The following is a 15,446-nucleotide window of genomic DNA, read 5'->3' as shown; positions in this document are numbered from 1 at the left end:
TGTCTGGACGTTGTCTCATCAAGATCACAACTTCGGCCAACCCCCCTCCCTGTGCCCTGGCCTGGCCATGATGCGGCAGGCCCTGCCCCTGAGCACAGACACTGGGTGTGGGTCAATCAGAAGAGCTTTTTACTCAGAGGAAATGGGAGAGTGTAGCCTTCTGGCCCCGCCAGCCAGGGAGTCCCACCCTCAAAGGCACCTCTCTCTGCCCTGGGAGTGGTGTGGCTCCCTGGGGTCTGGAGTCTCTGGCCTGCTGCTCCAGCTGTGAGGCACTTGGTGCAGCCTTCGTGTGATTCCACACACCCTCAGGGGGGTCCCTGACCCCTTGGGGCCCGCCGCAGTGCTCTGCGGGTGATAGTACAGCAGCGACTCTGAATGACACTCAGTGGGGGGCGGGCAGGCACAGTAGGGGGAAGGGTTGTGGCCTGGGAGGGCTCAGGGGAGCTCTGGGCCTTGCCCGGCCTGTTCTCTCCATCGTCTGCCCCACAGTGGAGCCCTGGTCCGCTCAGGAGCATGCCCAGCCCATCGGGCTGCAGCAGCACAGAGGGGAGAAGACCTGTGCGGCCACCGAACCTGAGAAGAGAGCAGGGTTTGGTTAGCAGTGGCCCTGCCCCCAACTAGACCCCCACCCCCACTGCCCACAAAGCCCCCACACCTGCATACCTGCACAGCCACCAGCCGCGATCGGACATTTCCAGGACGTGCACATGCGCTCCAGCAGGCACTGACAGCTCGTCAGCCCGGCTGCCCTCATAGGCGCGGGAAGCACAGAACTGGAACCCTGGAGTGGGGTGCTTGAGGGTCACCCAGAGGGCTCCCACTTCTTGGTCCCCTTATCTCCCACTGAATTGCCACCTCCAGGCTCCCTCTCTGCATCTCTGCTGACCCCAGGACAACTCTAAAACCCCACTGTGGCTCCCTCCCACTATGGGGACCTAGCACGTGCTAAGGGGGCCACTGCCACCACCTAGTCACTCCATGGGGTCCCTCCCCTGGGCCAGGTGCTTGTGGCCCAGCTTTGCTGCACGCTGCCCAGAGGTGTTAGTGGTTGTAGGCATGGGAAGGAGGGCTAGTCTCACCACTACTCCCTAGGGGCCGGCACCCCTCTCCTCCCTGGCCTGGGGCTACCTCCCCTAGGTAGGGGGCAGGAAACCATGCCGTCTGCTGGTCTTCGTTCTGCACCAGCCACCAGCCTGTGGGTAAGAGGTGGGCAGGGGTTCAGAACCCCAGGCCCACTGGGATCCTGGAGGCAGAAGGTTGAGTCCCCAGACTTCCACCCAGCCCCACCTGAGGGGTGTCGCAGCAGCACATTCAGGGCCTCCTGGGCCCGTGCGTGGAAGGGCCGGCCCTGTGTGTCCTGGGTGCTGAAGGGCTGTAGGCATTGCAGGCTCAGAGCCTCCAGGCTGTGGATGGAAAGGCTGCGCGCAGGGCTGGCTAGGGGCTCTTCTGGGACAGGCAAGATAACAAGGCTGGGAAGGCGGTGGGTGCAGGGAAGAGAGGTGAGTGTGTGGGGATTGGCCAGCCAATCCTTGCAAGTCCACTTAGCCGGCTTGCCTTCACACCTCCAAGGCCCCTTCACCACGCCACCCCCACCCTCCAAGTGCTTCCTGTAGGGAGTTGGGGGCTGGTCAGTTACCTGCCAGGTGGCAGCCTGGGCTCTAGGTCCCGGGTTTGCGGCGCAAAGAAGCTAGTGAGAGCCGGACCACAGGGCATGCGCTCATTCGCCAGCAGCGTCTGCAAATAGGCTTCCAGCAGCTGCAGGCGCACCAGGCCACGACCCGTGCGCCCCCCGCGCACCAGCAGCGATGCGTCTGTAGGCAGGACAGGGATGGGCCATATAACCCCATCCCCAGGGCTTCCCCACCAGGCCGCTGCCGCCCCAACCCCTTCCGGGATCTCTGCCAGCCTGACCCTGAAGCTTGGGAAGAACGCGGTCAGATCTCCGTAGTAGGCCCGACTCTACCGGGAAGGTCTCCTTGAGGTTCTTCTAAGGGCGAGAACCAGGGTATTGGTGTCCGAAAGCCCACCAGGTACCCTTGGAAAGGGCAGGGGTCACTTGCTGGGATTGTAAGGACTGGAAGCCTACGTGGGGTGGGCGTGAGGGCAAGCACCCCAGCTGGGGTCATTAGTGTGTCATGCAGTTGGGGGAAATCAGATAACCCAGGCTCACTCACATGGAGCCTCCTGAACTCATCCCAGCTCCTGCGCAGGAAGGTGTTGCTGTCGTCCGACCAGCGCACAGAGAAGGCGAATGTCTGTTGGAGAAAATGCTGGGGGCACCTGGGGAGGGCTAGCCCATGAACTCCCTCCCTCCCGCCTTCCTCCTTAAGGTTGGCAGGCACCTGTAGGGTCATACCTGGAACTTCTCTGTCTCCACCAGAGCCGCTGCACGTACTGACACTGGGTGCCGAGGGCCTGCCATAGCTGTGGCTTTGGTCTCAGTCCTGGGCTTCTGGAGCTGGCGGGATGTGATGGAGGGTTCTGCTGCCTCCCTGCCCACACTGGGAGGATAGGCACTCCTGGGCACCGGAAGAGCGGTTGGAATTCCCCTATGACTCCTCAGACCTGCCAGGTCCTTGCAGCGATGCCCTACTCCTGTGCCCCTTCGCAGCTTCCTCACCGCACTGCAAAGTGAAGATCTGGGTGGAGGAGCTGAAGCACAGGGCTTGAGGGTGGGAGGGGGAGAAGAGGCGGTGGAGATGCTAGGACTGCTGCCTGAGGCCCTCCTGCCCAAGTCCGGCCGTGGGAGGAGCACAAGGAAGAGCCATCAAAGGGCCGTCAGGCCTGGCGCATCTCCCGGCTCTCCCCACCCTGGTAATGCTGGGAATCGTGAGAGCCTTCGGCCGGGGTGTGGCCCACCGCTTTGTCTTCGAACTCACCTGGAGAGGTCACCCATTTATCAGGAACTGCTTAACCCTCACCTTGAAGGGAAAATCCCTTAATAACCCCACAGTCACACAGTAGGAAATGAAATGGATCATTAACGTCAGTATTTCTGTATGTGTTGGGGAGGGGCCGACCCCAGAGGTTCTCCTGTGGTGGGTAGACTTGGGGCAGGAAGAAGACGGTCCATCTCTATAGCCACAGACACTTGGGGTGGGGGAGGTGGTGACTAAGGCTCTTTTGAGAGCCGACTCGGAATTCATGATTTATTACAAGTTACTGCAAACACAACTTCTGGGATCAGGAGTGACTATTCCCCAACTGACTGGGGAATCCCAGAGAGCATGCCCAACTGCCCCATGTTACTGGGCCGCTTCCTTATAGGGGAGATTTCTGGGGCCCCATCTAATCTTGGTGCAGTGGTTCTTCCTGTTGTTGGAGCCACCAGCTCTGACTTATGCCCCCCCCCCCCCAAGGGCTGGCTAAACCTTACCCCCAACCTGAAGCCTTCCAGGAAGAGTTCATCTTCTAGGGCATCCTTCCAGGAACCGACCATGGCCTAGACAAAAGGCTTTTGTGTGTCTGACCAGCGGCTCTGTCTGAAGCCCTCAAACCTACCCTGGTCTTGGTCCAGACAGTGAACACCTGCTGACAGGCCTTATCTGCAGCGCGCCTTCAGCCCAGCTGCCACACTCCCCCTAACCTCAGTGGGGGCCTGGCAGGGTCTAGGGTGGGACAGACCTTGCTCCCCTGGAAGACAGAGAAGCTGGGGAAGGGACAATTTACTCACAGCCAGGGACCTAGAAGGATACTGAGGCCCCCTCCATGCCCCAACTGACAGCCCCTTCTTCACACCCCCAGCAACCCTGAGTCCTTTCCACTTTTTACCTCTCCATAGCCCCTCCCCTCCTCTCTCACCTGGGCAACAACCCCCCCTAGCCATCCAATGCCGGTGTCCCTCACTTGCTGCCATGAAATGGACTCTCCAGAGAAACCTGCAAAACAGGATTGGGATCAGGCAGAGGTAGCCCTGCTCAAAACTGTCCAGGACTTTCCCATTGTCCTTAAATTCCCAATTCCCGTGATAGCCAACCAAGTCTTTGGTGGGCCCCTGCCCCCCTCTGGATATCTCCTCCACAAGTCCTATCCCACTGGCCTTACTGCCCACGCGAGACCAAGACCCTCCCACCTCCAGCCTTGGCCTTCACTGCCCTCCACAGCTGATTCCTCATCCTTCGGGCTTCTGCCTAAAGGTCACCTAAAGGAGGCCACCTGATTTACCGCATCCTGTTAGGGCCCCCACCACAGTTTGTAAATGAACATTTATTAATGTGACTTGTTTTTGTTTTTGTTGTTTCCGTCTTGACCATATCGGACTATGAGCTGAGATCAGGGTCAGATCTTGCTCTCCGCCCTGCCCAGCGCCTGGAACAGTGCTCGGAACACATTAGGCACTATACAAATATTTGCGGAGTAAATGAGTGTACTAAGCACGCAGCGGTATCCTGCGTGCCGTTAACCCTTTCATGCAGGCCACAGGATCCGGGGCCGTTCTGTGCGCACAGGAGTCCAGAGACACGTGCAGCTTCCTTTGCAGGCACGGCCCAACCCAGCCTTGCCAGGCGCCCGTTGCCGTGGCACCGGCCATGGAGGCTAATCCCGGGACCGGCCCTAGAGCGCGCGGGTCTTCTGTGCGCTCACGGCCCCGCCTCGCGTTGCCAGAGCGCCGCGCAGCCGGCCCTTGGGCGAGCCGCGGCTGAAGGCACAGATTCTGGCCGCGGGCACAGTCGGAGCGGAGCGATGGGGGCGTCAAGGGCCGCAACACGGACTTCGCCTAAACCACAGCCCGAGTCCACGGCTCGGCCGCGGCGCACCTTCCACAACACGTTCCTGTTCTACTGGAGAAAGGGGGAGCGCCGCCATGGACAACTCAAGCCTGGCTCGGACCGCGGAACTAGCCCCAGGGGTGTCTCGAGGACGCGGGCCTCCGGCCCCACCCGGGCCTCCGGCGCATCTTTGAACCCGACGCAGTCTTCCCGCTCGGCCTCCTCCCGGGTGCGGGTCGCACATCCCAGCCCTGCCTCTATGACGGACACCGCCTCCACGGCGGACCCCGCCCCGGCCCCGGGCTCCGCCCCCGATCCCGCCCTCAGTCCCAACTCAGGCCCCGCCTCCACGCCCGAACCCGCGGCGCGCGCGCCCGGCTCCTGTGGCCGCGCCCTGGCGGCGGCGCGCGCGCTGGCCTGGAGGCCGACTTGGAGGCCGACTTGGAGGCCGAGCTGGAGGCCGAGCTGGAGGCCTATCTGGCCCGGCAGACATTGCGCGGGCAATATGGCGGCGCCCAGCGACCGGGGGCGCTTCGGCGGCGGGAACCTCTTTTCCTTCCTGCCAGGCGGCGCGCGCTCCGAGGCGATGGAGGACCTGGTGACGGACGCGCGCGGCAGGGGGGCAGGGCGGAGAGATGCCGCCGCCTCGGCCCCGACGCTAACCCAGGCACCGACCCCCGACTCTGAGGTCGTCGATGACACCTCCCGGAGGCGGCCCTGCCGGGCTTGCGTGGACTTCAAGACGTGGATGCGGACGCAGCAGAAGGTGCAGATGTCGGGAGGCGCCACTTCCCCACAGAGGCCTGCGAGCCCTGCCTACCCCTAACCCTGGCCCGCGTACACCCCACCCCAACCTCGGGTTCCACATCTTGTTCTCAGGCACCCTGGGCAGATCTCCCAATGCGAAGGCCGAGCGGCCACAGGTCCTATGCCTGACAGACTTATGCCCCACAGGGTTGGCCTGTAGACCTTCAGCCACAAGTGGGCCGGATCCGCTGCAGGATCCGGCTGGGGAGGGCAAAGGGGGAGCTTTGTAGGCTTCTGGTCAGGGAAGACCGAACTGACCCTTGATCGGCCTCCTTCTGCAGCGGGACAGCAAGTTTAGGGAAGATTGTCCTCAGGATCGCGAGGAACTGGGCCGCCACAGCTGGTCTGTCCTTCATACCCTGGCTGCCTACTACCCTGACCTGCCCACCGCAGAACAGCAGCAAGACATGGCCCAGTTCATACATTTATTTTCCAAGTTTTACCCCTGTGAGGAGTGTGCAGAAGACATAAGGAAAAGGTAAGTTGTGTCTGCACCATCTGCAGGCAGCAGAGCATCCCACCTGGAGCCTGGGTCTGGGGTCCCTGACTGATGTCCTAAAGGGGAGCCTAGAGAAATAGGTGCAGAGGTGGCAGAGGGTTGCCACGAGCAGGGACCACCAACGGAATGGGGATTGGGTCATCTGAACCATCTTTCTCAAAGGCCAAACACCCTGGGGCTGCTTCTGGACACTGCTGCTTTCTGCAGCCACAGGTCTGCAGGACTTCTCTCACAAGGTCCCTGCTTAGCACTGATGGAAACCTGCAGGTTAAGGAGGACTCCACCTTGCCTGACTTCTGGAGCAGCACTGCTGGTTTCAAGACCTTGAGAACCCACTTTTTCTATTGTTTGGCATCCATAGGCATTTCTGGGCTGGACGTGGAGGGGCAGGAAAGCCCTTGCTGTTTGAAGCCTGAGCAGTTAGAACCAGGTCTCTTGCTGAGGTGGGGCACCAGGGCCCCAGTTGCTAGGAAACAGGTCTGGTTTTCAGTTATGCCTTTGTGCGCGCCCCACCCCTTCCACACTGCCGGGGGCCAGGGAAGCTGGGGTGAGGCTTCCTGATTGTTAAGAGGTTGTAAAGTTGCCTGGTCTGTGACTTAATTTCTTGCCCTGGGCTCTTGTCAGTGTTTGCCAAGCTCCCTAAGTGGCATTTTGAGCAGGCTTAGGAGTCCACCCCGTCTGGATGCTGCAGGGTCAGCCCTGTTTTGGGACTTACTGTCTTCTCAGAGCATGAGGGCACTCCTGGGTGTAGCTCACAGCAGTGTCCCATCTCTCCTCCCTGGATTGAGCAGGCAAGGAGCTGGTGGGGCAGGGGCAGTGGAACCACTGCCTGCCCCCCATCCTCCATGTGCTCCCCCATGCAGGATATGCAGGAACGAGCCAGACACGAGCACGCGGGCATGTTTAACCCAGTGGCTATGCCGTCTGCACAACGAAGTGAACCGCAAGCTTGGCAAGCCGGACTTCGACTGCTCCAAAGTGGATGAGCGCTGGCGTGACGGCTGGAAGGACGGGTCCTGCGACTAGAGGGCGGCCAGCCGGAGCCCATGGGGCAGCCACCCGGGGCCTATGGATGACCTGGCTACAGAGGGGCAGGGGACTCATTAAAGTGCGTTGGAGCACTCTTTAAAAGTGTGGCAGAGCCAGGCGTTGTGTCTCAGTTGGGTGACCCCCAGACGTTGCCCATGGGGCCCTTTCCTTCTCAGGTTTGGAATTGGAGATGTCAGCTATAGGCACCCCAATGGCTTCCTCTTCTGCTAAGGATCTGTGGGGCTACAGGTGAAGGACTGTCCCTTTTCATTCAGGATATGGCCTTCTGCCCACCCCACACCCTGGTGCCCACTTTCCCACACATGAAGGTGTCAGGCTTGGCTGGGGTCCCCACACCTCTAAAGTGGACCATTATCTCCCTACTGTGTAGCTAGGAACAGCCGCAGTGACTGGAGCTCCAGAGGATGTGTGTGCTGTTTGCACTTTAGGAAAGAGGCCTGGGGGCTAAACTTTCCACCCTGCTCCATCCTTGCAGGGACTGAGGGAAAGTGCAGGCATGGTTCTCTGCGCGTCCAACAACCCTGCTGCCCATTTCCTGTCTAGCACGTGGCCTTCCATAACTGTAACAATTTCACCCCCAATAAAACTTCCTGGGGCCAGCTTCCTCGGAGCTTGAGATCAAAATAAAATGCCGGAGAAGCTGAGGACCTGGCTTCGGTGTGATTTGTGCTGGAACTTGCAGAGATGCACAGGGTCTGCCCTTGCCACTCTGTGTTCAGCTGCTTCCTCCTGTCCAGGTTCTGGCTCCTTGGGAGGAAGGAGAGGTCCCTGGGCAAGAGTGGGCCAGGATATTCTAGGAACAGCAAGGAAGCAGAGTTACTGGAGCTGAGGGAGGGTCAGAAAGGTGAGGGAGTGTCATATGGCATGAGGTCATCAAAGCCCCAGCAAGGATGGTTAAAACCACCCAGCTCCTGTGACAGGAAGGTCTTGAAGGATTTGGAGCTGAGGAATGGCGAGATGTGACTTTTGAAAGTTTCCTTGGGCAGGCCCGGTGGCTCAGGCAGTTGGAGCTCTGTGCTCCTAATGCCGAAGGCTGCCAGTTCGATTCCCACATGGGCCAGTGGGCTCTCAACCACAAGGTTGACGGCTTGATTCTCACAAGGGATGGTGGGCGCCGCCTCCTGCAACTAAGATTGAACACGGCACCTTGAGCTGAGCTGCCTCCCGGATGGCTCAGGTGGTTGGAGCATGTCCTCTCAACCACAAGGTTGCCGGTTCGACTCCCGCAAGGGATGGTGGGCTGTGCCCCCTGCAACTAACAACGGCAACTGGACCTGGAGCTGAGCTGTGCCTTCCATAACTAAGATTGAAAGGACAACAACTTGACTTGGAAAAAAGAAGTCCTGGAAGTACACACTGTTCCCCAATAAAGCCCTGTTCCCCTTCCCCAATTAAAAAAAAAATTTTTTTTTAAGTGCTTTGGCTACTGAGCTGCGATGAGGCAGGCATGGGTGGGACTGGGGAGAGCAGGCACCCACGTGGCAGCTGAGGGGGAAGCTCACCCCAGGGTGGGTGGGAGAGGACATCAGATATACCCTGAAGGTGGAGCCAAGAGAAAGCCAAAGGTGACTGGGATTCCGGCCCAAGCAGCTGGAAGCATGGAGTTACTCTGTATCAGTAAGATGGAGAAGGCTGTGAGTGAAGCAGGTTTGGGGTGACCTGGACCCAGCTTTTGAGCCTCCCTGATTCACTCAGCCACATCTGCTCCCAGACCTTAGCTTTCAGCTGGAATGGCCCAGGTCTAGTCATAAAGCTCCAGTCACCTCTCTCCCCATGGAGTGTCAGCCTCTACCTAGGCATAGGGCCAACCTGTATCATGGCCTCCTCAGTACCTTCACCTGACTGTTCCCATGGGGGAGCTGGCTTCCGAAGCCGCCGCCCAGAGGGACCAGGTGACACAAAGAAATAGGCGGGGAGCAGCCAGCGGAGAAATTGCTCTCCCTCCCCAAGATGGACTGTTCCCAGCACAGAGATTCTCTCTGGCCTTTCCCTAGTCACCTGCACGCCACTGTGTTCAGCTCAGGAATCACTGTATTTGCTCTTTCCTTCCCTGCTTCACTTCCCGGTTTCCTTAACTCTAGCGTCTCTGAAGTTTCAGCCCCCTATAAAACTCAACTTTGCTGTAGACTGTTTTCCAGGGCAACCAGGCTAAGACAAGTGGGACGCTAGTTCAAGGGAAGGTTCTGGCTGGAGCTGTCAGCACATAGACCAAAGGAGAGAACACAGAGGGAGAAGAGCCATGAGCATGCTCTGGGTCCCCTAAGCCTTGAAGGTCACAGGTGAGACAAGAGGATTGAACCTAAAAGGGTTGACAAGAAAGGCCCTGTGAAGTATGAGGAACAGGAGAGGATGACAGCTAGAGGCCTTTCCAGCAGGGTGGGAACAGCAGTGTCTGAATTGCCCCTGGGACTAAAGGGAGCAGTGACGGGACAGCTGGATAGGAAGTGGGGTCAAGATGGAGGTGTTTGTTTTTAAGATAGAAGAAAGTGTAACATGTTTGGGTGCTGATGCAAATGGTCAAGTAAAAAGGGGAAATGGATGATGCAAGAGACTGAGACAGGGAACAGCCGCTGACAGGTGAGGTGGTGGGATTGGATACACAGTATAATGGACTTGATAGAGACTGGTGGGTAGCACCACCTCTGGCCACACCTGCCCTGGGATGGGGTTTCCAAGGGCCTGGGCCAGGCACCACCCTCCATTCATACAGATGACAAGGCAGGAACCTGGATTTGAATCCCAGCTCTTCACTTTCTGTGATCCAAGATGTCAGCTGGCCTACTATTTACCATCTAAGAAATGGGGATGATAACAGTCCCTACCCATAAAGTCATTGTGAAGCATTTGGCACTGTAAATGCTAAAAAAAAAATGCAGACTTGTCTTATCAATGCCCTAGACAGAAACATAGGAGTTATCTGGACCCTTGCCAGGCTGACCTGGAAGGAACCTGAAGGAAGGGAAACCAATTGGGGGCCAGGGGATCTGTAGAAGAGACCCGGCAGTCACATGGGGCTGCTAGCCCCCAGCTCCGCCAAACTCTCATCACTGAGGCTTCTCCCCACCCCTTGACCCCAAACTAAATATGTCAGCCCCAAATCAGTTGGGGAGACCCAGGAATATGGAGGACTCAGAGATGCCCCAACTCCCACCTCTGCTGGCCTGGACAAGTATCCCTGAGGGCAGAGGCTATTCTCCCTCCTTATCAGGGAGACTTCTCCCTCTGAAGGAAAAGATAGGATGTGGGGGTATGGGGGGAAAGACGCCAGTGACCTATTTCTGGTCTACAGAGCCAGGGAACTGAATTCCCGTTTCCTGAGGACTTGGGGAAGACGCTGGAGCTCCCAGGCCTCAGTTACCCCCACACACGCACTCATAAAAGGGCCCTGCACAAAGGAGCTGGGTCAGGTCCTACTGTCCACCAGCCTTGCAACAGCGAAAGCAGCCCAGTGTCCGCCTGCCCAGCTGACTCCTGATACCCTGTGAGTGGGCACCCAGCTCGTCGGCTCTGACTCATTTGTGATCTGGCGGGTGGTCTCCATCTCTGACCCTGGCCAAGCAGGTGAGGATGGGGGGGTGGAAGGTGGGCGGGACGGAGGGAGGGGAGGGCTCCAGTCTCGCGCGTGGACCATTCCGGGGCGGGAAGGGGGGGACGCGAGCTCGGCCCCGCCCCGCGCGCCCCCGCCGCGCGTTCTCTGTAAGCGGCAGAGGCAGCGGCAGCACCATCAGCATCGGCAGCTGCCCCGGGCTGCCTCGGGCGGGGCCCGCCAGACTGATAGACGGACAGAGGGCTCCGGGGGCGCGTGGCCCGCCCGGGCCGGCCATGGAGGGAGCCTCGTTCGGCGCGGGCCGCGCGGGGGCTGCCCTGGACCCCGTGAGCTTCGCGCTGCGGCCCCAGACCCTGCTGCGGGTTGTGTCCTGGGTGAGTGCCCCCCACCTCCCGGTACCCGGTCTCTCGCGCCTCACATCCCTCGTCCTCCTCCCCTGCCCCTCGCCCCCATCCTCATCCTCGCCGGCCCCTCCCCCGCGGGCCGCAGGTTGGGATGACGTCACCCGGCTGGGCGCGCCCACCTGCGGGCGGGGGAGGGGCCGGCGGTGACAGCCTGGGACCTTGAGAGGTCACTGCCCGTCGTCCCCCATCCCCAATTCCTCCTTAGGTCTAACAGTCCTCTTCCTCAGCCCTCGCTCCGTTTTTCCTGTCCTCACGACCTGGAAGCAGGCACAGGGGTGGGGACGGGACTCGGAGGGGCTTGGGTACTCAGCCTCAGCCCGAGGAGGGGGCTACGGGAGCCGAGAGGATAAGGCAGAGCCTCTTCCTGCTTCTCCCGCACACATCCTACAGGCTCCTTGGAAGGGAGCTGACCCTTCACAGGCCCCCCCAGTTGCAACTGTGAGTTGGGGGCGGGGGTTCTCTGGGAACCTGGGTGGGGCAGCCAGAAGGGGCTCTGCTCTGGAAGGGCTTCCTGGAGGTGGTGTGGGAGGGCGAATTTTGGGGCAGCCTAACCTACTGGACCAACCCTAGGCCCAGTGGCCTGCTCCTCATTTCCACCCCTGCAGGCAGGAGAGATGGGGAGGTGGGGTGCCAAGTTCTGGGTTTTGTCCAGGGGTAGAGGCTAGTGGCAGCCGCACCTATTCCCTGGTCTTCGAGTAGGGCGGTGCCCAGGGTGGGCCAGTGGGCTTCCGCCTTCGGTGTGGATTGCCTTTGGCCAGACCAGGATGTAGGAACCCTAATTCTGGTGACTTGTGGAACACTCTGGTGGGACGAGTCCATACCCTGTGCCTCAGTTTCCCTCTTGACTAAGTCTCCAGGAGCTGGGGAGGGGGGAAAGGGGAGAAATGAACTTGAAACCAGAGGTCTTTTTTTTAGAAACATAGGGCTGCCTGGAGCTAAAAGAGCACCATCTGTTTTAAAATAATGGTGGTCCACCTCCTACCTGCCTTCCAGCCCTGGTGGGGACAGGGTGCTGAGGTTTGACTGAACCTCAGAGGTCAGTCCTGTCCCCTTTTGAGCCCAAACACTATGGGTGGTATTAATAATTAATCAGTCACGTGGGGTCATCATCCCTTGAGTGCCCACCAAATGTAGGATGCTGGGTGGGCATTATTTCTCTGTCCCCAACACCTCCTGAGCTGTGCCTGTTACTGTATTTGACATGCTAGGAAACAGGGCCGCACAGCTCCCAAATGCTGAGGGAGGGTCCACAGCTCTGTGCAGCTGTTCCCCCCCCCCCCCCCCCCCGGGCACCCCCTACTCTGAAGCCTGTCTCTCCCCGCCTACCTCTCCCAGCTGGTTCCACACCTACCTCCCCCAGCCACACAGGCTCAAGCCTGGAATCACCAGGCCAGTTGAAGGCTATTCTCACACTTTGGAGTCTGAGACACCACAGGCCCCACGTGGTGCTTAGGACCCAGCTTGAATTTCAGCCCTGGCTCTTATCAGCAATGCGACCTCGGACAAATCACTTCACCTGTTGAGCCCTATCTATAAATGGGATAAGAACACTGGCACGCACCTACATGGTTTTTTGGGACGATTCCATGAGCGAACCCATGTAAAGCACGGTGACTGGGCATGGCAGGTGCTCACTAATGATACATGTTATCCATAATTACTAAATACCTGAGGGAGGTATTTAGGGAGGGGTGCCCAAAGACCCTCACCCAGAGACGGGCCGTGTGCTGCAAGGGAACGCAGCAACAGGGCCACCAGCGCGGCCGCTCGCGGTGGGCCACGGTCACTTAGGCCCTCCGCTGGGAGGGTCACCACCGCCAGTGCCTGAGCGCCAACCGCCACCCGCAGGTGTTCTCCATCGCCGTTTTCGGGCCCATAGTCAACGAGGGCTACGTGAACAACGACAGCGGCCCGGAGCTGCGCTGCGTCTTCAACGGGAACGCGGGTGCCTGTCGCTTTGGCGTCGCGCTCGGCCTCGGGGCCTTCCTCGCCTGCGCCGCCTTCCTGCTGCTGGACTTGCGCTTCCAGCAGATTAGCAGCGTCCGCGACCGCCGCCGCGCGGTTCTGCTTGACCTGGGTTTCTCAGGTGGGCGTGGCTGGGCCGAGATTGGCAGGTCTCGGGAGGGAAACGCTCGGGACTTCTCTGGAGGGCGTGGCTGGGGCCCAGAAGGGCGGGCCGGGGCGGGGCCAGAGGGAGGGGGTCCCGACTCTGAGGGGAGTGGAGCCGGAAAAGGTCAGCGCTTTGTCCGGCGGTGGGCGGGGCCTGCCTGCGTCCAAATTCCCGTCCCCAGCGTGGTTGGGCCGAGTTCTCTGGTGGAGCGCCTTTGACCCTCTCGCCTGTCCACCCGTAGGGCTCTGGTCGTTCTTGTGGTTCGTGGGCTTCTGCTTCCTCACCAACCAGTGGCAGCGTACGGCGCCCGGACCAGGCACCACGCAGGCCGGAGATGCGGCGCGGGCCGCCATCGCCTTCAGCTTCTTCTCCATCCTCAGCTGGGTGAGTGCAGCGTTCGGGCGGTGAGGGCCAGGCTGGGGCCAGGGCGAGGTCGGCCCTGGATGACTCCGGGCTCCCCCTCAGGTGGCGCTCACCGTGAAGGCCGTGCAGCGGTTCCGCCTGGGCACCGACATGTCGCTCTTTGCCACGGAACAGCTGGGCACTGGGGCGGGCCAGGCCTACCCCGGCTACCCTGTGGGCAGCGGTGTGGAGGGCACCGAGACCTACCAGAGCCCGCCCTTCACCGAGACCCTGGATACCAGCCCAAAAGGGTACCAGGTGCCTGCCTACTAGTGGCCAGTAGGCCCAGACCAGGCTGGAAGGTTGCCCCACCAATGTAGGGCCCAAAGGCCTCCTGGGACCTCCCTCAGGTCCTCCTGGCCCAGTGAGGGGAATGGAGGGGTGGCCACTGTGGGCCATCCGGGGCCAAGAGAGGGTAGCCCCCAGGGTGCCTGGGCTGTATCCCCCAAATTACCCCTGTACCTTTAGTACCCAGCCCCAGGTCTGAGGTCTTGAGGAGGGGACAACACAGCCCTGGACTAGTGTCCTCCAGCCTCTAGTGGACCAGCCTGGGCAGGGGGCCAGTCCCCTCATGAAGCAGCCATCTCCAGGCTCACCTGTCCCCTCTGGGGTTAGATCCAGCTGCCCTCCATAGCCTGGTGCAGAGGCTGTCCCAGAATGGGGGCAGATATACTGCCCCAACCCCCATGCCATGGTCCAGGGAACATGGCCACTGTTCCCTATCCCGTGTCCCCATGGGTTGTGACAGTCCTGGATCCTGTCATGGTGGGTCACCCTGTAGGGCCGTGTGCTGTGTCTGGAGCCTCCTTCCATTTCCTCTCACCTACTTGCTAGAGTAGCCTGGCCCTGTCAATGTTGTGATTGTGGTCAAGTCTCAACTTTCATCTGGTAGTCCCCTACAAGCAGCCCCTCTGTCTGTGGCCCCTGCTCCAGCCCCTCCATGCCTTGGCCCAGGCCCCTGACCAGGTGTGGGCGGTTCTGGTTAGGAAGGCACCACACAGCTATAGTCCTGGGCACCAGTCCTCTCCCAGCCCTTCAGTCAGACCTTGCCCCATGGAAGCTCGGGACACCCGTGTGGCTGGCAAGATAAGCCCCTCATGAGGAGAGAGGCTCCATCTGCCCACAGTGCCCCGGAGACAGCCATTCCATGCAAACCCCTGAACCTTGGCTTCCTGAACCAGTCCCTTAACTCCCCACCTGCACTCTGTTTTAAGGCCCAGTCTGAGGTTGGAGTCCCTCTGCATAGCTGACTACTCATGCGTTGCTCCAAGCTGGCTTTTCACATTATGTCAATACCAAATGCGGTTGCCACATTTCATTCTTATGAACAGATGCCTCCCTCTGGAGTTGCAGTTGAGTGACAACCCTGTACATTGTAGCATAGATCAATTACGTGTGGATATTTAAGTGAACATGTTTACAATTTTTGTATATATGGATCTCTCCCTCCCTCCTCTGAAAGAACAATCCGTGATTGTGTAATTTCAGTGTCCCATGTTCCAACTGCAACTTCTTTATAATAAAGACTGTAAATGAGTTTACTGTGGGCCAGACACTCTGGGACTCATTTTTACCCCTGCCCCTCCCGGTGCCAGAGGTTGTGATCTGATAGGCACCATGGCCCAGAATTCAGGGACAGTGAGGTGGAGGCCAGGCTGACACCCCACATTCTGGGGCACCAGGTTCACACGCCCCTCACCACACATCACGCTGGTCTAGAACTGGGTTGCTCAGAGCAGGATCTCTGAAATGCTGGAGAGCTCCCCATCTCTTTTATCCCTTTTATAATAGCAGGAGTACTAAATATTTCTTTATTAGTATATCTTTAGTACTTTTGTCAGTCAATGGAGGTAAAACCTTGAGTCTCTATATTACTCCTACATTCTTGAAGGATAGTTTTACTGGGTATATAAATGTT

General features: G+C 59.4%; 3 protein-coding genes across 3 annotated transcripts; 2 read left to right on the top strand and 1 right to left on the bottom strand.

Annotated features, from left to right (window-relative positions):
* Positions 1–305: 305 nt before the first annotated feature.
* On the bottom strand, positions 306–4,894 carry NOXO1 (NADPH oxidase organizer 1). Its single transcript, XM_019713116.3, has 10 exons — positions 4,758–4,894; positions 3,802–3,878; positions 2,357–2,652; positions 2,175–2,255; positions 1,912–1,987; positions 1,637–1,811; positions 1,288–1,469; positions 1,080–1,193; positions 664–781; positions 306–573 (listed from the first exon to the last, which is right to left on the bottom strand). The coding sequence occupies exons 2-10, from the start codon at positions 3,854–3,856 to the stop codon at positions 306–308; spliced, it is 1,365 nt and encodes a 454-aa protein (XP_019568675.3). The 5' UTR covers positions 3,857–3,878; positions 4,758–4,894.
* Positions 3,143–7,709, top strand: GFER (growth factor, augmenter of liver regeneration). Its single transcript, XM_019713115.3, has 3 exons — positions 3,143–5,475; positions 5,798–5,994; positions 6,879–7,709. The coding sequence occupies exons 1-3, from the start codon at positions 4,684–4,686 to the stop codon at positions 7,039–7,041; spliced, it is 1,152 nt and encodes a 383-aa protein (XP_019568674.1). The 5' UTR covers positions 3,143–4,683; the 3' UTR covers positions 7,042–7,709.
* Positions 7,710–10,745: 3,036 nt separating this feature from the next.
* SYNGR3 (synaptogyrin 3) lies at positions 10,746–15,074 on the top strand. The gene is made up of 4 exons (XM_074323172.2): positions 10,746–10,986; positions 12,865–13,102; positions 13,368–13,510; positions 13,592–15,074. The coding sequence occupies exons 1-4, from the start codon at positions 10,888–10,890 to the stop codon at positions 13,799–13,801; spliced, it is 690 nt and encodes a 229-aa protein (XP_074179273.1). The 5' UTR covers positions 10,746–10,887; the 3' UTR covers positions 13,802–15,074.
* The last annotated feature ends 372 nt before the right edge of the window (positions 15,075–15,446 follow it).

Source organism: Rhinolophus sinicus, chromosome 10, assembly GCF_057876585.1.
Source record: "Rhinolophus sinicus isolate RSI-liver-muscle chromosome 10, RSI-T2T, whole genome shotgun sequence".
Lineage (NCBI taxonomy): Eukaryota > Metazoa > Chordata > Mammalia > Chiroptera > Rhinolophidae > Rhinolophus > Rhinolophus sinicus.
The sequence above is the reverse complement of the archived record's forward strand: the minus strand, read 5'-3'. Positions and strand labels throughout refer to the sequence as shown.